General features: G+C 40.4%; 1 protein-coding gene and 1 non-coding gene across 3 annotated transcripts in view; one reads left to right on the top strand and one right to left on the bottom strand.

Moving 5' to 3' along the window:
• The window catches only part of PTN (pleiotrophin), a 77,296-nt gene extending 60,691 nt beyond the window's left edge, over positions 1 to 16,605 (top strand). For both annotated transcript variants that reach the window (XM_066262375.1, XM_066262374.1), the window contains 2 exons: positions 2,240 to 2,401; positions 16,138 to 16,605. In XM_066262375.1, coding sequence (XP_066118472.1) covers positions 2,240 to 2,401; positions 16,138 to 16,193 — 218 coding nt within the window. In that variant the 3' untranslated portion in view covers positions 16,194 to 16,605. The remainder of the gene's footprint in view (positions 1 to 2,239; positions 2,402 to 16,137) is intronic.
• Positions 16,606 to 21,936: 5,331 nt separating this feature from the next.
• On the bottom strand, positions 21,937 to 22,067 carry LOC136327466 (small nucleolar RNA SNORA31). Its single transcript, XR_010729677.1, has one exon. It is a non-coding gene; the product is annotated as a small nucleolar RNA SNORA31 (small nucleolar RNA).
• Positions 22,068 to 24,649: the final 2,582 nt, after the last annotated feature.

Genomic DNA, 24,649 nt, shown 5'->3' with positions numbered 1-24,649 from the left:
ATTCTTAGCACCATTTCTGTCTTCTGTCCTTTATAGTTCCCACTAGCACCACCCACCTCCGCAAACAACTAAAATGTGTCCAGGTATTGCCTAGTGTCCCCTGGGGGTCAAAGCAGCCACTGATTGGGAACCATTGCCTTACCAATAGGGACATAAAATATGTTCTTGATGCCTCCTCATAATGTTCATTGATCTATTTTCTCTGTCCTTTCTTTTCTTCTTCTATTTCTAAGTACCTTGTATCTTTCTTTCCCCTTTTCTTATTGATTATCCCTCTTCTCCAGGTCTTTTGCAAGCCCTCTCTGTCTTGTGGTCCTCTCCATTCTCCACACTGGTTTGGAGACTGACTGATCGAATCCAGGAGGGCTGATTGATGACAGCCATTTTTCACAGATTTTCTCCCACTGACTGTCGCCAATCTCATTGGCCTCATCTACCTATTTGAGAAGTAATCTTTCAATTCTCTAACTTTAAACCCACAGTGACACACCCAAATTACCTGTATTTTTTCATATTCTTTAATTTTTGTCTTTCTTAGCCATGGTGAGACACAATGTCTCAAATACTCTCACTAGTTTACAGAAATGTACTCTGGCTAATAGGCCAGTGAAGAAGAGCAGTGAATCTGTACACTATGTTTTTGTCACTTTCTATAACCTTTGGGGCATTTTTTATGAATGGAGGTAAATTCTAAAAGCCTGGTAAAATTTAGAAATCTTTGGTCTTAAGTTGTATATGGGTATCATAAAGACTAAACTACCAAAAGTTTTTAAAAGTGTGTCTTATAGGACTTGTATCTAGAATATATAAAGAAGTCTCAAAAGTAACAATTCAATTAGGCAAAAGACTTATGATAATGAAACATTAACCAAAGGGGATATATAGGCAGCAAATACCAGAAAGATACTCAACATCTTTTTTCAATAGGGAAATGAAAATGAAAACCAACAAGCTATTGCTATATACTATATACTTATCAGAGTGGCTAAAATAAAAAATAACACCAACTACTAGAGAGGATGTGGGAAAATTAGATCATTCATCCATTGCTGATGGGAATATAGAATAGGACAGCCATATTGGAAGAGACTATGGCAGTTTTTTACAAAACTAAACATTTGTTTACCATGCAATGCAGTGGTTTTCCTCTTGGGTATTGATCCTAGAGAAATGAAAACTTGTTTCCACAACAGTCTGTATGTGAATGTATGTAGCAGCTTTATTTGTAGTAGCCAAAAACTGGAAACCACCCTGATGTCCTTCATCTGGTGAATGGTTCAACAAATCATACATCTGGAATATTATTTAGCAATGAAAAGGAACAGTCTATGGATATACACAACTTGGATGGACCTCCCAGAAATTATGCTGAATGAAAAAGCCAATCTCCAGCGGTAGAGCGTCAGCCTGGCGTGCGGGAGACCCGGGTTCGATTCCTAGCCAGGGCACATAGGAGAAGCGCCCATTTGCTTCTCCACCCCCCCCCCTTCCTCTCCCGCAGCCAAGGCTCCATTGGAGCAAAGATGGCCCGGGCGCTGGGGATGGCTCCTTGGCCTCTGCCCCAGGCGCTAGAGTAGCTCTGGTTGCGGCAGAGCGACGCCCCGGAGGGGCAGAGCATCGCCCCCTGGTGGGCGTGCCGGGTGGATCCCGGTCCGGCGCATGCGGGAGTCTGTCTGTCTCTCCCCGTTTCCAGCTTCAGAAAAATACAAAAAAAAAAAAAGCCAATCTCAGAAGTCTGCATAGAATTTGATTCCATGCATGAAGATGAATGACAAAATTGAGATGAAAAAGTTAGAGCTATAGAGAACAGAATAGTGGTTGCCAGAAGTTAAAGGGATGAGAAAGGAAGAAGCCATATGGCTATAGAAAGATAGCCTAAGGGACCCTTGTAATAGAACAGTTTTGTATATCAGTGGTGGTAGTTGTCACTTGTATCTACACATGGGATAAAGTTACACAGAACTAAATCCTGCCTCCCCCACACACATACCCAAAAGAATGAATGAAACCCAAGTAGGTTCTATGGATTGTATCCATGTCAGTTTCCTGGCTGTGCTATTGGACTATAACTATGGAAGATATCACAGTTAAGGGTATATGGGATCTCTCTCATTTCTTACAACTGTGCGAATCTACAATTATGTAACTACGAAGAGTTAAAAACAAAAGTGTCTTTTATTTTCATGGCACGATCACAGAATCTTTCAAAGGTTTCTGTTTGGTCTTACCCTGCCTTTAGCGGAGTGCAAATACCAATTCCAGGCGTGGGGAGAGTGTGATCTGAATACCGCCCTGAAGACCAGAACCGGAAGTCTGAAGCGAGCCCTCCACAATGCTGACTGCCAGAAAACTGTCACCATCTCTAAGCCCTGTGGCAAACTGACTAAACCCAAGCCTCAAGGTAGGTTCTCAGTCTCTCCTTGACCGTAATTTAAATATGAATGGATCAATGGACTCAGGCAAGATCTTCGCTTTTCCATAGTTAATGATCAGCAAACTCATTAGTCAACAGAGCCAAATATCAAAAGTACAGTGGTTGAAATTCCTTTTGAGAGCCAAATTTTTAAATTTAAACTATATCGGTAGATACATTCCTTATGGAGGTAGCGCCCGCACATGGTATTTTGTGGAAGAGCCACACTCAAGAGGCCAAAGAGCCACATGTGGCTCATGAACCGCAGTTTGCTGACCAGGGTCTTAGGTGAATTACCTTAAGAAAGAAATTGGAAAAGAGCCCCATATATTAAATTTTACACAATTACTTTTTAGCAGGAAATTGGAGTTCTCTGCACAGATGTGGGGATTAGAATAACCTCCTCGCACAAATAAATGGCATAGCAAAACAGGCCAATTAAGATAGTTGTTGATGATTATATATTCCAAGCCCTAAACTGGGACTACATTTTGACAAGTATGTATAAAGGTCATGGGGCAGAAGATTTTAAATCAAGTGTTTCCTAGATGATCTAACAGGTACCGTTTTCGTGACATCACCTCAGTTATTTTACATTTTCCTTTTTCTACCGCATACCTTGATAAGTTCTGTATTTCTTCTACGTCTTTGGGAGCCTTTACCTTTCCTTTTAGTTTGATTAGCTCCCCAACTACATTTATCATGGAATGTTTAAATGATGGACAGCTCACTATGGAATCAGAAGTCGGCCAAGCCAAGCGGGGCTGCCAGGATGGGCGGCCATTGTCCTGGTCCACAGGCAGCCCCGTCTGTAGGTACAGAGCGGCCCAGCTGACCTGGTTCTGGGGGTCACCAATGCAGTGGAGGGTCTAACCTGAGGCTGAGTCAGGACTTGTGCAGAAGGGTCCTCGAGGGGCTCAAATTTTCCCAAGTGCCACAGTGATGACATGGCCTAATGATCACTTTGGAGCATTCTAGACTCTGAGTTACTGTTGACATACATGGACATTCTTAGTTGTTACTTATTAAATAAGCTACATCAACAAGAGGTACAGTGAAGCTCCTTTTGATACCAGCGGGGCAGCCTCTGAGTCTGCCTGGGCGAAGGGTATTCTCAGCTGGTTTCTGGTATAGTCAGAAGCAGGAGCATGTGATACAGGGTTGGATGTCTGTGTTACAGGTGGTCCAGGGAATGTGTTAATCCCTCCTGCTGTCCTGGCTGCCAACTCAAGCTCTGCTGTGACCAGACCCTTGTTAAATTCCCCTGCTCACGATAACCCCAATTCCTTTTATATCTTCCCAGATCTTTCTCAAAGTTTCCCTATCTTGCTGCTCTTTTCTTTTTTTCTTTTGGACCATTGCCTAGCCCTCTCCTCGGTTTGACAATTCATCTTTAAAGATCAAAAGAACAGCAACTGTTTAAGTGCAAGACTCAGCTGTGTGTGGGGCACCATTTTTTGGCAGCTGATTATTAAATGGAGAAAAGGGTCAGGCAAGTGATATTCCCAGCATCCTTGATTCTCTCCCCACTAAATAGATTCTTTTGCCAGTCCTTTTAAAGATAAAAGAAGTTCCCTGACTTTTTTTTTTCTTTTTTCTATTTTCTGGGCTCTGACATCCCTTAGGAATGAGCGTGGCAATATTCTGTGGAAGAGCTGTGCTGTGCTGGTGACTTCTGTGTACAGAGAGGTGTAAGGGCAGAATCTCAGAGCTTGCTTGCCCCTGAGACCCTGCAACAGGAGGAAAGGGGGCTGACGGCTGCTGCCCTTGCATTTGACCAAAAAAAAAAAAAGGCAGCCTGGATCACCCTGTGGGAATTTTGTCCTTGATAGGAGGAAAACACTCTTATTTAGTTCGGTCACAAGGTTACAATGTCTTTATCCTGCTCACAAAAATCTTTGAACATCTGCATTTTATTTTATTTTTAAATCTTTAATCTGTTTGTGTTTACTCTTGTACATGGTATAAGAAAGTGGTCCATTCCATTCTTTTGCAATGTGTCTGTCCAGTTTTCCCAACACCATTTATTGAAGAGAGTGTCTTTATTCTATTGTATATTCCGACCTTCTTTGTCATAGAGGAATTGACCTGATAAGTGTGCGTTTATTTCTGGGCTGTCTATTCTGTTTCATCAATCTGTGCGAATATCTATATTTTATTTCCCATCCATGCTACTGTATATGAAGTGAGAAGATCTAATTCTGTTCTTTTCTTATTAGAATGATATTTTCTTGTTTGTCTTCTGTAAACTGGAATCTACAATAAATATCTCCTAGCACTGCTGAAAGGATAAAATGAAGTCATATATGTAAGAATGTGTGATACCTGTGCAGTATTTTTAAGATGATTTCCTTTCTTCCAAATAAACTTCTTGAGCTGGGTGTTTCTCTCAGCACCTTTTCAAGCAAAAAAGAAAAAAAAATCTTAATGATGACAATAATAGTAATTATAGTTAATATTTATTGTGAGCCAGGGCTAAATTACCCAGCGGTCTGATTCTAGATCTTTGGCTTCCTGCATAACTCTGTCCCCTGAATCTATTCAACAGAGTGCTCTCAGTTTTTTATCTAAGAAGAATAATGAATGTCAGACCCACTTATTCTTTCCTAAAATCCTTCTTTGATCATGGTTTTCTATCAGCAACAGAATCAGATTCTGGTTCCCTAGTAGGACATGCTGCTCAGGCATCATCCAGTTTGACACCTGTCTGAGTCTTTGCCAAACCGTGGCCCGGCCACACCAAACTTATACGTCTATTTCTCTGTGCCTGTGGTTCTAAAAGCCTGGAACCTGTTCTTTTTCTGCAGTTTATATATTTCATTCTGTAAAACCTACCCTGTTCATTCAGTAAATATGTTACTGATGGATGCTGTCTGCTAGAGTTAACACCAGGGACAAATTTATGACCGTCCTGGACCTAGAGTGGAGTACAAGGAGCAGAGGGACAAATCCCAAGGCACATTCTGAAGGACAAATCCTGTGAAAGGCCTTTGGCATTCCTTCCGGTTTATTCATTTATTTATAAAATCTACTAAGAACCTTCGATGGAGCAGGCAGTACGTTAGGAGCTAGTGATACTCAACAAGTTTCCTTTCCTCTTGCTACTTGTTCTGGTGATGCTGTTGGGTAGATAATAGTGACAAAGAAAAATAGAAAATTAAAATTATGACTGTATATTGGAGTAAGTAGTCTTAAGAACCAAAGAGCCAAGTGTTAGAGTGACTAGCATGGGATGGGGTTGGAGGGACTAAGGTAGAATAACCAGGGACAGCTTCTGTGAGCGGTAACTTTTGAACTTGCCATCCTGGTATTCTAAGTGAAACAAGAAGCTCAAAGGCCCTGTGGCCACAAAAAAGAAAACTTGTTTTGTTCAAAGACTAGAAAAGAGATCAGTGTTAAATCTCAGCAGAGTTCCCTTCCCAAGCATTTAAGTTTCTGGGAGGGGTCACTCCTCTGATGAGACATTCATTCATTCCTCTGTAGCAAGGATGTATTTGCTGCTCACACCAATGAACATCTTAAGGGAGGGCAGGAGCCACGTGCTGCTCACCTGTGTAACGTACCACACATATCATGGTGTCTAGTCCATGAGAGGAACTCAATGAATAGTACTGACCTGAGTGATTGAGCGATGTATCCAACTAAATTGTGCTAGTCTGGCTCACTAGGACACATCATTTATTCATTGGCTTCACAAATGTACAGAGAAATCACTGTTAAAGGACAACACTCTCACCTTCAAGAAAACTCATCAGGATGTTTTCCTACTGTCCTTATTAAGGGACTTTTAGTTCTAATTGCTGGGACAGATGTGAGAAGTAGGAACTGTAAATATTTGTGGGGTTTACTGCACATTGTGTATGCTTTCATGTCCCTTGGTAAATTCCGCGCTCGGAGCCTCATTAGCTGTGCACACACCACACAGCCATGGAATAATTAGTATGGGGGAAGGCTGCAGAATAGAACACTGTTCACACTAATTAGTTACTGGGTTGAGGGAACGCCTTTGGTTTTGGACCCCTGAAGCTTTTGTGTTTCTACTTCTCACTTCTGCTGGATTGATAAGTTCTGTCTCGTGTTTTAAGTTGTAGCTCTTGTCATCAGCATTTCCTGAGTTCTATAGAAGTCATTCCCATTTATTACTTATGATGTGACAGGAATTATACAAAACCTTTAGGAATGCACTGTCTTGTTTAATCCCTGCAACAGCCTCAGCTAGTTTCACTCACATTTTACAAATGAGGACATTGAGGTTGCAACTTGCAGAAGGTCAGCCATTCAGGGAAGAATCGGGCTTGAACTTGAAGTCGGGACTGTCTATACTCACAGTTCATTCTTTCCTATTATACCACTGCTTTCCAAACTCAGTGCTTCCTACTCTTTGGGTATTCTCAAAAAAATTAATAATTTAGATTTTTGTTTCAATAATAATTCTAAAACATTAATATAAGCCTGCTGGAGGTCATTTATAATGGAGTCATGTCAGGTAATGTTTGGCTCACGCTTGCCTTTGTATAATAACTGCACTGAAGCCAGTGATAACTTTTTCTAGTGCTGCATTTCTCAAGCTGGGGAACGTTTCTTGAGAGGGAGACAAAGCAGTGCAGTGCACCTGTCACACCCAGCAGCCTCCCAGGCAGGACCCTGGGCTGGACTCAGGCTTGCCTGCTCCCCACTTGAGATTCAGAGCCACTCTTGTGCTTCTCAGGGTTCCACGCCCCGCTGTCCTGGTAACAAGCTCTGTCAGTGGGGACACCTGACATACTCCCAGTGATTCCAGCCAACTTTGCACTGAGGTAAAACCTCCGGGAACCTGCAGGGAAATCAGGGCAGGCTGGCAGGGAAAAGAAAAACACTGAAGACTCTTTCCTGAGAAGTACCATATTTCCCCATGTATAAGACACATTTTTTTCTGAAAAATTTGGAGTCTAAAAACTGGGTGCGTCTTATACAGTGGTTGTAGTTTTTTTACTTGCATTTCCCCCTTTTTTGGGAGAAAAAACATCTGAGGAGTTGTATGAATTTTCTGATGAATAAAACTTGAGTTCAGTAACTTTATGCAATACATTTTTTTCAAATTTCGGGCCCCCAAATTAAGGTGCGTCTTATACATGGGAGCATCTTATACATGGGGAAATATGGTAAAAACTATTTTCAGAAGAGCTCATCAGAAATCCAAAGAGCTCGCCCCCACCTTGCCTCCCACCCCCTTTCCCTCTGGCTGTTGCTGCCCTGTTGTCTGTGTCTATGTGTTATGTATATATGGTTTTCTGGCTAATCCCTTCACCTTCTTTTGTCCAGAGGAGGTAGGCAAAAGGGGTAATGTGGGGACAGGAAAGAGACTTTGTTTGGAGTGGAGGGTGCGCGATGTGGCGTGCAGATGGGGTTAGGTTGGTTTGTCCACTTGAAACCTGTATGGTTTTGTGAACCAGTGTCACCCCAATAAATTGAATTAATAAAAAAAAAAAAAAGAAAGCAAGAAATCCAAAGAGCAAGGCTCAGAGCATTTTACCAGAATTCCAGGGCTCACTCAGCTGAGGCCTTCAGAAATTACTGTTATTCTACAGAAGACAGCAAAACATGATTTTCAGATCTTCACTCAGATGCACAAGGCTAATCAATTAAGCGACTGTGAAGGCTGCTTTCTAAAAAGATGTAGAGAAGTCCAGGGGAATTTCTTCAAATCTAACTTTTGCTGCTGAAGTCGGGTACTTGGAGGTCTGAGAAATCATGTGGGGTGGGGGGCAGGGAATGTAGCTCACCTGCTTGGGATCTGGAAGTCACGTGTGGAGATGAGGGGAATGATCAGTGCAGTGAGCATTTGTGAAACCATTCCTGAGCATTGAGTCCCACGTTACATAGTATCAAAGTCACCTATTGAAATGGCATATATTTAAAATTCTTGAGGACAGACAAAAAAACAAGCTCCCATAATTTACACCTCTACAACTAAGGAGGGTGCCCTGAAAGTTAGAAAATGAAAGACAGGGTGAGTTTCATTCACTGATATCTCAGTTCCTTACATCTGCTGTAACAAAGGACCTAGACAGGGTGGCTTAAACAGAAATTTATGTTCTCACAATTCTGGAGGCTGGAAGTCTGAGCTCAAGAGTTCTGCAGGGCTGATTCTTTCTCAAGTCCATGAGGGAAGGCTCCATTCCAGGCATCTTCCCTTGGCTCATAGATACCTGCCTCGTCCATGCCCCTTGCCACTGTCTTCCCTCTGTGGGTGTCTGTCTTCAAATTTCCTGCTGTTACAAGGATACCAGTTATCTTGGATTAGGTAATACCTAATGTTTTACCCAGCCTAATGCCCCCGATTGAACTTCATTACCTCTTAAAAGACCCTCTCTCCAAATATGTTCACATTCTGAGGTATGGGATTTAAGAATCCAACATGATTTTCAGTGGATACAGAAGTCAGCACACAACAACGGAAAAGAACAATCTATGTGGCAGCAAATAAAACATGATTTATGGTGCTGTACCTGCTGAAAATTTAAATATTCTAGGATTCATGCTTTTCTCCTTTTTCATAAATCATCATTTAATTTTCCAGTAGTACCGGCCGTGTACGATTAAACATCAGGTATGATGATAGAAACTAATGATGCACCAAGTGGGAACTATTTGTTATTGTTTATAATAAATACATTCCCATTCCCATTTCCGACTTGGCTACCAATATAATTTTTGAAATTTTATAAGATTTCTGTGTTCTTATTATTACAGAAACAAAGCTTTTAAACATTTAATATCATGTCAGAAGTTAATGTTTTCCCTTCCTGTTTTGAGGTGGAAGAGGTCAGTGAATCTGTGTGTGTGGAGGTCACGGTCAAGAATGTAAGATCACGAGAGTGGTCTACACATTGAGGAAGAGGCAGATGCTTTAGCTGAACAGAGGAAACCCAAATATTGCTTCCTTATCCATGGTTTTCTCTGTGTGTGTGTGTGTGTGTGTGTGTATGTGTGTGTTCACATGTGCATGTGACTGAGCATCGACACTCTATTCTACCTAACTCCATAAAGTCTTTTAAAGTAACTTTGGAAAACATGAGAATATAGTTAGGGCCACTAGTACCACCAGGTGAGACATTGTATAGCAACTGTCAAACCAACTACCTACATACACACGTGTGCACAACGAATCTCTAATTCAGGTATCAGAACTGCCTGCTACTGCGCCTGTGTGTTCACAGGCATAATTACATTCCCATTCTTGAAGCTACCTACATAAAGTGATACATTCTTCGCAGAATTTACCGTGCTTGGACTATATTTGCTTCTCTTCAGGTTTATTTAGTGCTTAAAAATATTTTTGCCAAAGGTGATAAAGACATAGCTTAGCGGCTGAATGTTGAATACACACACACACACACACACACATGCACACACACACACGCATGGCTTTGGTTTTGCTTCTGTGACTACATACAAAAGAAAGCCCCAGATTCAAAGACTTGCAGGTGAATCAACCTCTGATTCTCATCTTCACTGCTCTTTTCCGGGACTCTTTAAGGAAAAATCCATGAAAACGTTCAGCTTTTATGCTTAATGTTTGTAAATTCCCAAATGGAAGATTAGGTTTAGCTCATACATAAGGATGTGTTGATCTAAAAAACAGGGCTTTCTTCTGGTGAATTTCTACCTGGACACACACACACACACATTGATTTGGGGTTGAGTCTAACACAGTCCTGACTCTACCATACAAAGAAGTGCATCCTAAAGTTGGGCCCTTTCTTGATGGGTTGAAGAAGTTTATGGACTTTTATTAAGCTTGTACTGTATGGTTGATGAAATAATTTCCTCATCTCCTCCACTAGACCTTCAGTGAAATCTACGTTACTCACCAGTGCTTCCGTAGATGAAATTTCTATTTGGGGGAGATGCAATTAAGTGCTGAGGTACCTCAAAAGGAAATGAAGGCAGAGCAGAGGTTCCTTAAAGCAGTGGTCCCCAACCCCTGGGCCGCGGGCTGGTACCGGTCCATGGGCCATTTGGTGCCGGTCCGCAGAGAAAGAATAAATAACTTACATTATTTCCGTTTTATTTATATTTAAGTCTGAACAATGTTTTATTTTTAAAAAATGACCAGATTCCCTCTGTTACATCCGTCTAAGACTCACTCTTTTTTTTTTTTAATAAATTTTTATTAATGGTAATGGGATGACATTAATAAATCAGGGTACATATATTCAAAGAAAACATGTCTGGGTTATTTTGTCATTAAATTATGTTGCATACCCCTCGCCCAAAGTCAGATTGTCCTCCGCCACCCTCTATCTAGTTCTCTGTGCCCCTCCCCCTCCCCCTAACTCTCTCCCTCCCTCCCTCCCATGTCCTCCCTCCCCCCACCCCTGGTAACCACCACACTCTTGTCCATGTAAGACTCACTCTTGACGCTTGTCTCGGTCATGTGATACATTTATCCGTCTCACCCTAAAGGCCGGTTCATGAAAATATTTTCTGACATTAAACCAGTCCATGGCCCAAAAAAGGTTGGGGACCACTGCCTTAAAGGATCCAGAAATGTTTAGTTTGTGTCTAGCCGAAGATGCATATCTTTTATTCACGTCTAATTGAAACCAGAAAGCAGACATGTAGAAAGGCACACAGTTGAGAGGCCATGGTAGATATTGTTTTGAAACGAAGAGCTGATGAACAAAGAGGAACATGGATGCCCTGGCCAGATAGATCAGCTGGTTAGAGCATCTTCCTGATACACCAAGGTTGCCGGTTCGAACTCCAATCAGGCTATATACAAAAACCAACCAATGAATGCATCAATAAGTGGAACAAAAAATAGATGTCTCTCGCTCTCTCTTTCTTTTCTCTTTAAAATTAATAAATAAAAATATTTAAAGGAAAGTGGATAGTGAGATAACAGGTAGCTCGTGGGCAGCATTGAGGAGCAGTAACATCTGTATTATGCATGTATGTCTTACATTCGTAATTCTAGTCATATGTACATATATAGTCCATACACAGCCTGGAAGTAAGTGCCTCGAGTTCCTAAAAGAAGAAATAAAGTAAGTGGTATTACAAAATAATAAATCAAATAAGAAACAACAATATAGTAATAATAGACATAAGACAGAGCCATACCTGAGAATGATATATTAAGAAAACTCTTTTAAATATTATAATTTTGATTTTTAAATAAAAATCTCCTTCTGTATGGAGGCACCAAATTTAAATTAAATTAGGTAAATGCTGCCCAATTTAACCTGAAATACTGAGAAATGTAATGAATGGCCCCATATCAGGGGATTCCAGGTAGATCTCTGAGTTGTACATTCACAATTTAAAATGCTTTATTATCAGTTCTGAGGCACAGCAGTTATGGCACAAGGGATTAAATGACTAGGTAGACAATTCTCAAGCACAGACAAGTTCTTTTAAATAGATTCACAAAGCTTTAAAAAGCTCTTGGTGATATCCAGGATTTGGGGCATATTTGCATGGTGATAGTACTATTTGGCAGTGACATATTTGATGCCTTTCCTGGCTCAGTTCTCATGACTTATTGAGTGCGTCCCCACAGGTAAGGCTCAGTGGTCTCTCATGGCATGCTTCCAGCTGTCCCTGTCTGTTGGAACTCTGACCCTCCGCGTCCACAGGGGGTTAGCTTCCTCATATACGAATTCTACCTCTTAGAAGGTACAAATCTCTGCTTCCTATTCTAATGAATAATTCTTCCCATTGGTTTAAAAACCCAAAGCCACTTTGTTTTTTTGTTTTTGTTTTTGTTTTTTTTTTTCATTTTTCTGAAGCTGGAAACAGGGAGAGACAGTCAGACTCCCGCATGCGCCCGACCGGGATCCACCCGGCACGCCCACCAGGGGCAGTGCTCTGCCCACCAGGGGGCGATGCTCTGCCCATCCTGGGCGTCGCCATATTGCGACCAGAGCCACTCTAGCACCTGAGGCAGAGGCCACAGAGCCATGCCCAGCGCCCGGGCCATCTTTGCTCCAATGGAGCCTTGGCTGCGGGAGGGGAAGAGAGAGACAGAGAGGAAAGCGCGGCGGAGGGGTGGAGAAGCAAATGGGCGCTTCTCCTATGTGCCCTGGCCGGGAATCGAACCCGGGTCCTCCGCACGCTAGGCCGACGCTCTACCGCTGAGCCAACCGGCCAGGGCCCCAAAGCCACTTTGTTTAAATCATAGCAAAAAGAAGTTGACTCAGTTTCGTTAAAATCCGGGCTCCTCTCAATCACTTAACTCTCTTAATTAAAAAAAAAAAAAGGTTTCACCCTGGCCGGATAGCTTGGTTGGTTAGAGCATTATCTAGAAGTGCGGCAGTTGCTGGTTCGATTCTGGTCAGGGTGCATACAGGAATGATTCGATGTTCTTGTCTCTCTCTCCCTCTCTCTCTTTCTCTCTCTCTAAAATCAATAAAAATAAACTTTAAAAAAAAAAAAAAGGAAATAAGATAAGCTTATTTCAGAATTCTCAATCCTTCCATTCCTTGGAATTATATTCCCATTCAAGATCTTTGAAAAACCTTTCAATTGACATCTTTCTTTCAACACCTACTCACAGCCCTGTTTCTCCCGACTTTCCTAATATTGAAGATGGGAGTGGGTGTTTTCCTGTACCAACTGCATGGCATTCCCCTTCCTGAAAAGACCTGTAAATAGTGGAAAAGAACGGCTGCATGCTCTTTGATTATTTATTTGCCTTTTGAGAGCAAGTTTGCTGTGATTGGCTCTTCTATAAATTGCTGATAAAAATTTAAATTAGCACTTGCTTTTGAGAAAGAAATTTGCTAATACATATCAAAAGCTTAAAAAATATCCTGACCTTTGACCCAGGAGCTCCTCTTCTAATAATTTATACTAAGCCAAAACTTAAACATATAATGATTTACAAAACACACGTTACATCATTATTTATAATAGCAAAAGCTGAGAACACGCCAGGTTACCGACAGGAGAAAGATTATAAACAGTATGGACTAGAACAGGGGTCTCAAACAACTCACATGCAGTGTCCATCAGCATGTGGGCCGCAGAGCAAGATCACAGCTGTTCGGCGGGCCGCACTAGGTCTACAAAAGGCAACTGTTACGCAACACTTTTCTCACTGCAGTTGAAAACGAAAAAAAAATCAGTACAACAAGCACAATCGTATATGCAGTTTACTCAGTGTCACAAAACGACCAGAAACTGTAGTTCGCATCACAACTGCTGTTAACTAAGCTAATATCTAGCTAGGATGCTAGAGAAATGAAAAATACAAGTAGGCCCCTAGGCTTACTTAATTTTATCCAAAATATTTTGAACTTCGTGGATTAGTCTGCGGGCCGCACAAAATTGTTTGGCGGGCTGCGAGTTTGAGACCCCTGGACTAGAATGTCATAAAGAAATACTACTCGGTCATGTTTCAGAATACATGGAATGGCAGGGAAATAAGTGCTTTTCAATATTTGGGATAAGATATTCTATCAACTGTCAATCTGTTCCTAGTTAAAGTATATATAATGTATATCCATAGAAAGAAAACATAAATAGAGCCCGCTGTTAAATCTCTATGTTGTGAAGCTATGAGTAATTTAATAATAAGTGTGTTTTAAAACTTTGTGTTGGAAAATGAATTAATATGTTTAAAGAAGAATGAAATCATTCTTGCTTCCCTTTAGGCTAGATCTACGGTAGGCATACATTTCTCCCTAGTAATTCATTCTCCCTGGGGATACCCTTTTTCATTATATGCACCTGCAAGGTTCTAGTAAACTAGCAACATAGCAATAGGCATTAAAGCCATTCAAATAGTTGCCATGTATCCTTGCTCTTGAATATAAACATGTACTTTGAGAGTTGCTTTGCAGTGTTGAAAGACCCACACAAGCAATCTCAGAAACATTACTTGTCATGGAGCTCTGTGAGAGCAGAATTTAGGCAATTGCCCTTTTAGCCCAGCATCTAGAACAGCACCTGAACTATAGTGGATAGAGAGTGTGTATTTGCTAAATATGTAAATGTGGGGGGTTAGTAATAGTTAAATGGGATCTTAGAGGCCATAATCTCACATGGTGATCCTGATGGTCCTCTGAGGAGCACATCCTAGGATTTATTATCCCCAGTTTACAGGAAATAAATGCAAAACGATGGGGTTGCCCAGGATCCCTGAGCTGGTCGATGGCAGATATCAATGAAAAACAATTCCTTAGGGAAGACCTGGTTCACATTATGATCCTAACAGAATCGTTCCCTCATTGCTTCACTAAACAATGGCCAAGGGACCACTTACTACGTCAGTGTCCATCTGGATTTCATTTTCTATTCAGAATAAAAAAAAATAGTGGGTTCAGAATTCATTCCTACGTGCCTTCTCAGTGCCTCTCTTCTTTCTTACCGTGATTGCCATGCAGTGAGCCAATTGTGAGGATTTTGAGTTTTCTACACAGGATGTGGTAAAGACGGTGCTCTGGGGGCTAGGGTTGATGGCACTAGGAGGAGCAGGAATCCTTTCTAGAATATTCTTAGGAAAGTCTTAGGACGTCCTGAACACTCTCAAACATATCATAAAACAACCTATTTCTATGTTTACATACCTACCGGAAGTGAGAGGTGAGGACTATCCTCCAGCAACTCAAAAACTGCCCCCCAAAGGGTACAAACTTGTAAACCCAGAAAGTTAAAACACTCCCAGGGCACCACCGTGAGTTTCCAGTGCAGAGATGTGCTCCTGGGGATCACGCCAGGGAACAAGAACAAGTCCCCCCACGGGCAGGCACCTTTCTCTCTCACATTTTGACAGTGGCTCATTTCCTGTTTGCGTCCATTTCTGCTTCACAGCCTCTGTCCACATGGGGAAGAGTGACGTGTCACCGGGGGTGTTATTTGATGTGTACCCTGTATATACTTCCTTCCATTCATTTGACTGTTTTTAGTGTGAATGAAGGTGCCCTACTGGGTCACATTGAGATATGATCACATTGGCTCTTCAAACCTTGGAGAGTAGCTGCTATGTCATTTCATCACAAAGCACTTTGCCTTACCAAGTTAGAGCCCTGGCCCAGGCCAATTCATGACCCTTGTGCTCATGGTAAATATTTCTTTTACTGTCTAACCTTGAATGACTGCTACAGTGGGACATTCCTTTTACCCACAGAGTTATTTCAGGGTTCTACTTTAAAGACAAAGAAAAAAGTGTTGAGAAATTTGTATGTTATATATGTATGTGTTTCATCTTACTCTTCATAAATTATTGTTTTTTTGAAGAACTGACATATTGCAAGATTCTGATTGAATTTACACTCCATACTTTCCTTGGGAAATACTATTTTCTATATGCCAATCATCGACCATTTCTGTTTCTCATTCAAGTGTTCATTTCTTCACTCTGTGTACTACCACTGTCTCAGGAGCACTTAGAATATACCAGGCATCAAAGACACGGATGGAAGAGAAAAGTATAGTCTCCACCCTCCTACAGCAGGGGAAATGCACATTAAATAATTAGATAAAAGTCATTCTAAACTCTATTCCTCCTGCCTATTCTCATAGGGACTCTCCTGGCAAAAACACGTGTGTGTATGTGTGTGTGTGTGTGTGTGTGTGTGTGTGTATGTGCACACACACACGCGTGCATGGGTGCATGTACCTTGTCTATCCATTGAATCATGCCATTCCTGGCCAGTTATCAAAAAAGTGGCTTTTCCCCATTGCTTACTCATGGAATGCTTTTATTTCTCTGTCTTTTTCTTTTCCAACTGCAGCAGAATCGAAGAAGAAGAAAAAGGAAGGCAAGAAACAGGAGAAGATGCTGGACTAAGAGAGGCCACCTTCGTGGGACAGGGAGACATCTGCCAACAGGACCAGTTTAACTATTACATTTATACCTGCCGTAGGCTTTTTATTCAAAATGTATCTACAGCTTAAGTATACAATAGGCAGAAACACAAAGGAAAGAACATTTTTGTAGTTGCATTTTTAAAATGTATACCATAGTACCACTAGGGGCTTATAATAAAGGACTGTAATCCTATGTAGAAAGTTGACTTATAGTACATGATACATGATAGGAAATTGAGGTAAGTTTTTTTGAAGTTATGTGATATTTTCCATTTAAAATCTTTCTTTTTTTACACTTTTTTTTCCTTTGTCAGCAATTGAAATGTTATGACCATGTAAACGACTTTCCTTGTTAGATAAATTTTTTTCACCTAGACTTTTTTTTCCCCAATTGAGAAAAATATGTACTAAACCAGGCAGCAATAAAATATGATCATCTTATTCAAGGAAAATACCTTGTGATCTGCCTATGCATTTAAAAATTTTTTTAGTCGGCAAAATAGGGGGAGGGGACAGAGCATGCTCAATGTTGACTTTTTTTAAGATAAGCATTTAAACATGCAATTCTTTCACTTTGGCAGAAACATTTGTTTTCTTGATGAAACTATTTTTCCATCTAAGGAAAAAAAACCAACTAGGAAAATAAATCAAGGTGATGCTGAAAAAAAGGTGCTTTTGTGTGCAATAATTTGATATTGTAAACCTCTTACATTTGTCACCTACATTTCCCCTTGTCAACCTGTTAGTGGTGAGAATTTATCATACAAAATAATTAAGTCACTCTTGGGCACAAATGTTACAGAGGGTTTATATAGATGTGGATATAGGCAATGTATATGTTGACATAGAAATCAATATGTCTATATCTCTATATTTTTAACTTTCTATCAATATTTAGTGGGTTGGACTAGTGGTACTGAATTGAACTAAAGTCCCAAAGTAGTCTAGTTGTTAGGAAAATGTTTCTTATATTGAACCAATCTGGGCTTGCCAAGCCCAAATCAGGATCAGAGGATCACAATGCAAAATGGTACTTTGAATTTGAACTGGTTTCCAGAAACCAAGAATTCTTACTCTAGTATTTACCATATGCATGCCAAAGATTCTCTATAGGGCTCCCCTTATCTGCGGGGCCCTAAGCAATAATCTCTTTTTTTTTTTTTCTTTTTTCTGAAGCTGGAAATGGGGAGAGACAGTCAGACAGACTCCCGCATGCGCCCGACCGGGATCCACCCGGCACGCCCACCATGGGCGATGCTCTGCCCACCAGAGGGTGATGCTCTGCCCCTCCGGGGCATCGCTCTGCCGCGACCAGAGCCACAATAGCACCTGGGGCAGAGGCCAAGGAGCCATCCCCAGTGCCTGGGCCATCTTTGCTCCAATGGAGCCCTGGCTGCGGGAGGGGAAGAGAGAGACAGAGAGGAAGGAGGGGGGGGGTGGAGAAGCAAATGGGAGCTTCTCCTATGTGCCCTGGCCGGGAATCGAACCCGGGTCCCCCGCACGCCAGGCCGACGCTCTACCCCTGAGCCAACCAGCCAGGGCCTCTAAACAATAATCTTTAAGTAAACAAGACTATGTTTCCATCATTCAGCTAAAAAGGCTCAGAAATCAGCTGAGATTAGCTTCAAAGCATTGCTCCTGAAGGAGCCACCTCTCATTTTAAAGTGACGGGATGCAATAAACACACACCTATCTACTCAGATGACTGTAAGTATTTTAAAAATGATGGTTTTGCCCTGGCCAGTTGGCTCAGCGGTAGAGCGTCGGCCTAGCGTGCGGAGGACCCGGGTTTGATTCCCGGCCAGGGCACACAGGAGAAGCGCCCATTTGCTTCTCCACCCCTCCGCCGCGCTTTCCTCTCTGTCTCTCTCTTCCCCTCCCGCAGCCAAGGCTCCATTGGAGCAAAGATGGCCCGGGCGCTGGGGATGGCTCTGTGGCCTCTGCCTCAGGCGCTAGAGTGGCTCTGGTCGCAACATGGCGACGCCCAGGATGGGCAGAGCATCGCCCCCTGGTGGGCAGAGCGTCGCCTCTGGTGGGCGTGCCGGGTGGATCCCGGTCGGGCGCATGCGGGAGTCTGTCTGACTGTCTCTCCCTGTTTCCAGCTTCAGAAAAATGAAAAAAAGAAAAAATGATGGTTTTAACATACCTTGGGCTAGCCATAAAATCATTACATCCTTGTCTGATGGTGAAGCCAGGATAGCTCCAAAGCTACCTGTCTGTCATCTAGTTGAACTCTCCACTTGAGCAGAGAATATTGGGGGAGGTCTATAACTCCCCACTAAGTCCAAGCCAACTGCCAATGGCAATAGAAAGAGGGGTGGGCACATACATTGACCATTTGATGGACTGGTGCTTAATAAAAGCAGAGTACCTTGTACAGTGCAAATGACAGAACCGTGAATAGTGAATGCAGTCCTTTTACAAGCAGATTTTAATGGGAAGAAAAAGCACTCGTGTGGATGGATGGAGGGGATGAAAGAAAGGCATTGTCTTCATGGATTTTTTGACAGCAATATCCCATGAGGATAGGGATGATAGAAGAATCTGAAGCACGTCTTCTTAGCCTCTCACCTCATATTGCTTCTCCATCAGCATTTAGCTAAAATAGCAGCCCATGAATCAGGAGTGAGCTAAGGTGAGCTAGAACAGAATCTCCGAAAAGAAGCCCAATCCTGTGAATAATCATGGCATCCCTCTTTATCTCCGAGCATGGCAGGAAGCCAGGGGCTTCTTTGCTGCATCAACGATGAATCCTAACAAACCATATAGTAATAACTCCTCGATTCTCTGAGTAAGAGTTGGAATGCTAATCTCCATCATCTAGGATATGAAATTAGACTTCTTCTAAGTCTAGAGAATTATTCCATCCGAGCCTCAGCTTTAAACATCTTGCTAAGTCACTGATGTATTGAAACTGTACAGACAAAAGGAAAAGCTTCAAAAATGACTAGTTCTCACAAAAAGGAAAAGAAAGACCATCATCAAGAATTTCATAGAGTTCTCTAGCCATCCTGGAGCACTGAGATCCCAGCTCGACCCCCAAGGGTGCCAGTTCAGGTCCCAGTCAGAGCACATATGAAAAGCAATCTATGGCATAATTAAGTGGAACAACAAGTTGATTGCTTCTTCACCGCCTCCCCCATCTTTCTCAAAAAAATAATATATATATTATTATATATAAAATTAGGAGGGCATAAGGCAGCCTCCCCCAAATGCTAGTAATCCTTCAGTGACCAGAAAGTGTCCTTGTTTAGCTCAGTGACTGAGTCCTCCACGTTGTGCTCTGCTAGACTTTCTGATTTATCCTGAATACATGAATGCTGTCACACTTGTTATATATAAATATTATCAAGAAGAGGACCTAGGAAAAAGGACATTTTGACTTCATATATTCCTGGGATGACATTTCAAAGTCTTGTTAACTCTGTAGGAGAGGAGCCCCAAACAATTTAATACCCTGAATATTATGGGTGAGAGTGTAAATAAATTATTAAGTTTAATAATTAAATTATGTAATGAAAAAATGAAATAATATTAGTTGTTTGTCCTTGACTGTCTGAAGTCTTATTTAGGGAAAGAAAGTTTACAATCTTTCTCCCATTGAGAAGATAATTTCTTTAGGAATAAGAGGCACACATTATTTTCCCCTTTATACATAACTCTTGGTTTCATAATTCTGAAGGCCTTTATTTTATAACTTCTTTAAATGAAAAACAGTGGTAAATATGATTTAAGAGGCACTGAATGGGGCAATAGAAAATACCACTTTCACATATTATATCATTGTGTAATAATTCCCAAACATTAAAATCAGAACTTTATCAACCGTTATGGGAGTTCCTAAGGGAGTCAAACAAAGGGCTTTCTTCTCATTAATCTTCTTCCAAAATAATAAGATATACATCCTTGGAAGTGGAATATCAAAGCATTCAATCTCCTTTTATTTTTCATGGCTTGCTTTTTTTGTTTTTTTGGTTTTTTTCAGAGACAGAGTCAGAGAGAAGGATAGATAGGGACAGACAGACAGGAACAGAAATGAGAAGCATCATCATTAGTTTTTCACTGTGACACCTTAGTTGTTCATTGATTGCTTTTTCATATGTGCCTTGAACGTGGGCCTTCAGCAGACTGAGTAACCCCTTGCTCAAGCTAGAGACCTTGGGTCCAAGCTGGTGAGCTTTGCTCAAGCTGGCGACCTCGGGGTCTCGAACCTGGGTCCTCTGCATCCTAGTCCGATGCTCTATCCATTGTGCCACCGCCTGGTCAGGCTCATGGCTTGCTTCAAATTTAATTAGTTTTTGGAAAGCCACATGCAAAAGAATGAAACTGGACTACAGTCTCTCCCCCTGTACAAAAATTAACTCAAAATGGATCAAAGATCTAAACATAAGACCTGAAACAATTAAGTACATAGAAGAAGACATAGGTACTCAACTCATGGACCTGGGTTTTAAAGAGCATTTTATGAATTTGACTCCAATGGCAAGAGAAGTGAAGGCAAAAATTAATGAATGGGACTACATCAGACTAAGAAGTTTTTGCTCAGCAAGAGAAACTGATAACAAAATAAACAGAAAGCCAACTAAATGGGAAATGATATTTTCAAACAACAGCTCAGATAAGGGCCTAATATCCAAAATATACAAAGAACTCATAAAACTCAACAACAAACAAACAAACAATCCGATAAAAAAATGGGAAGAGGATATGAATAGACACTTCTCCCAGGAAGAAATACAAATGGCCAACAGATATATGAAAAGATGCTCATCTTCTTTAGCTATTAGAGAAATGCAAATCAAAACGGCAATGAGATACCACCTCACACCTGTTCGATTAGCTGTTATTAGCAAGTCAGGTAATAGCAAATGTTGGAGAGGCTGTGGAGAAAAAGGAACCCTCATACACTGTTGGTGGGAATGTAAAGTAGTACAACCATTATGGAAGAAAGTATGGTGGTTCCTCAAAAAACTGAAAATAGAACTACCTTATGACCCAGCAATCCCTCTACTGGGTATATATCCCCAAAACGCAGAAACATTGATACGTAAAGACACATGCAGCCCCATGTTTATTGCAGCATTGTTCACAGTGGCCAGGACATGGAAACAACCAAAAAGCCCGTCAATAGATGACTGGATAAAGAAGATGTGGCACATATACACTATGGAATACTACTCAGCCATAAGAAATGATGACATCGGAACATTTACAGCAAAATGGTGGGATCTTGATAACATGATACGAAGCAAAATAAGTAAATCAGAAAAAAACAGGAACTGTATTATTCCATACGTAGGTGGGACATAATAGTGAAACTAAGAGACATTGATAAGAGTGTGGTGGTTACGGGGGGGAGGGGGGAATGGGAGAGGGATAGGGGGTGGGGAGGGGCACAAAGAAAACAAGATAGAAGGTGACAGAGGACAATCTGACTTTGGGTGGTGGGTATGCAACATAATTGAACGACAAGATAACCTGGACTTGTTATCTTTGAATATATGTATCCTGATTTATTGATGTCACCCCATTAAAAAAATAAAATTATAAAAAAAAAAATTTAATTAGTTTTAACCCTTAAGTTTTCAAAAGTCAATCAGAAAGCGAGGGTGTATATCCAACACTTCATATAAACTCAAATTGTAGATTCCTCACTGTCTATAAGGTTATTTCTAAATGGTAAAAATTCTCTCCCTGTCTTTCCCTGTATTGCCATGTTTTCCTCCTCTGTTCCCCCATTCTATCTGGGCTGCCACAATCAGATAGACAGAAAAGGAGGGGACACTATTTTTTCTTGCATCTGGAAACCTTAGCAGCAGACAGTAACTGCTCTAGGTCTGTCAAAGAGATGCATTTTCATTCTACTTTTCAAAGAAAATATAGAGTCTTGGAACACATGAACACAAGGGGAAAGGGCATAATGTTACTCTGAGCATCCTGCAAGTAATGCTGGCCTCAAATTTATGTAGACTCTAATCCCCTCAAAATAAAAAATGTGAAACATTTAATCAGAGAAAAATATACCAATCTTAGCAATCTGCCCATCCTCTACTGTTTCTGTTCTTCCCAATCTTTCACTTTTCCAAGCAAGGCACCAAAAGAAGACTGAAATACTCAATCCTGTTACAGTCTTATGTAAAATAATATAATTCAATAATATCTCAACACAAAGAAATGGAGGCTTACATTTCTATTTAAAAAATTGTGTTTTTTTATTTAAAAAGAAAAATGAAGAACAATTAGTTCTCAATACCTAATTTCTGTAAAGTAATTTATAAAAGAATGGACAAAACAACAGGCAGAACATTATTTGATGTATTTCTTATGTACACTGCTCACAATAATTAGGGGATATTTTATCGCTTCACATTCATTTTGAAATATCCCCTATTTTTTGTAAGCAGTATATATACCATTACAGCTACTGTATTAAGTTACTCATGGGGTTAGCTAAGGAGGTTAGCTCTCTAGATTATTGCCACATTCTTTCTTTTGTTTTTTGAAAATGTGCATGGGAGCCATAGACATTACATTAAAGAATGAAAGCATGGGAAATGTGGACATACCCATTAACTCCTGGGAAGGAGGGGTGCCTTGGAGACTATACAGACATAGTGATTGTGTTCATACTCTCAACTCAACTTGCTCTTAGTAGAGATACAAATGTTACATACAATAAACTAATGACAGAGAATGATTTTTCCCCTCTATCTCTTTAGCATCATAGAATTTATACACTTAAAAATTGTGTCTTAAAATTTTTTACTTTAATATACATATTATATTACATATTTACACTATAAAGCTTAACCTGTTTTTAACTATCAGATTCATTAAGCACAAGACAAAAAAAATCTTCAAGTATCATACTTGATTCTTGGAGAATTACATCAATACCTCAGTTACTATAAATGACCAGTGGATTGAGATAAGTCTAAAAGTTGTATGCTTTTAAGGTAGTTATAACTAGTAATTAAAATTCTTACCAATTTATTGAGAGATTCTCCTCTCTACTGTCTTATAGCAAGGATAAGGGGAGAGATATCAGAGGTTTATTCTGGGATCTGGTGAGGAGAAGCGTAGGCAAGATGTAGATAATTGCTGTAATCAAGCATTTTTGAAATTTCTGAATTCCATCCATCTATATTAAGCTAAAAGATATCTGTCCATCTAAGCTTTGGGCAGCATTTGATTTAGGTTCATATTAAGTAGGAAAGTGAACTAGTACTGGAAAATTAAATTCTGATTTTCTGATAAATGCATCCTTCTCAAGAAATTTAACTATATCCAAAATAAGATTCCATTCTTTTACAAAGTCTAAAGGCTTTTTGAATAAATATTATTCTATGTTAATTATATAGATTAATGAATTTCTGAAAATCCCTTTGGGCATAACTCCCATTCCAAATTCTGATTATACAGTTCACCCCATGGGCCATGACTAGTTTAAATTCATTAGCTAATTTATGCATGTCTTCATCCAACATGTTTATCAAGTGCTCGGCGCTGTTATAGATGCTAGGAATGTGGCAAAGAACAAAATGGACAAAAACAATTAAAACCCTGTTTTCATGGAATTTTCCCTCCTTCTAGGACACAAACAAGGAACACAAGGAATGATGTTTGGTTATATATCACTACATAACAAACCACCTATGGACTTAAAACAACAATTATTTTATTATTTCATTGCTCCTATGGTGGGTTGACTGAACTCCTCTCGGTGGTTCTTTTGTTCCATGTGGTATTAGCCTGAGAAGCTTGGATGTCCAAGATGGCTCACTCACTAACTTGGGCCATATGGCATCCCTGTTGTTGAAAGTCCATGGTCTTCAGATTAGCAGCCTACCAGAATCACATATGAATGAATTAGCTCAATTCTTCAAGGAAGTGTTGTCAGAAATTAAATAGGAAATATGAAAAAGTAGTAGAGTATTAACTATTTGCATTAGTTATTTTAATTGTCTAATATTAAGCTACTATGCATAAGGAATACTAGGAAATAAGCATGGACATGTGTTGGAACCATATAAAAATTTGAACATGAAGAGAAGATATGTTAGGCAATGAGTCGTTGGTATTTTTTAGTAGAAGACTGAAGTGAGTCACAGTGTTTACACTTGAAGAATGTTAATCTGTCACCTGGAAGCGGTTTATAAGATACATTTTAATATGAAGCCTTTACGATGGGGAGACAATTTAGGAAGTTACTGGAATTTTCCAACTGAGAAATAATGAAGGCCATTTGGATCTGTCATACATTTTGCCTGTGGCTACTCAGTCATTTTCTCTCTTGAGTTTTTCTTTCTCTTCTTATATTGCTGTTGCCTTATTATTTTCTTTGTAATCCAAGGAGAGGCAACTCAATGACCCATTTTGCTTCAGGCTTTGGGAGCCTAATGTCACATAGAGTAGGTCTTGCTCAGTGAGGAAAGC

Source organism: Saccopteryx bilineata, chromosome 2 (genome assembly GCF_036850765.1).
Source record: "Saccopteryx bilineata isolate mSacBil1 chromosome 2, mSacBil1_pri_phased_curated, whole genome shotgun sequence".
Taxonomy (NCBI): Eukaryota; Metazoa; Chordata; class Mammalia; order Chiroptera; family Emballonuridae; genus Saccopteryx; species Saccopteryx bilineata.
The sequence above is the reverse complement of the archived record's forward strand: the minus strand, read 5'-3'. Positions and strand labels throughout refer to the sequence as shown.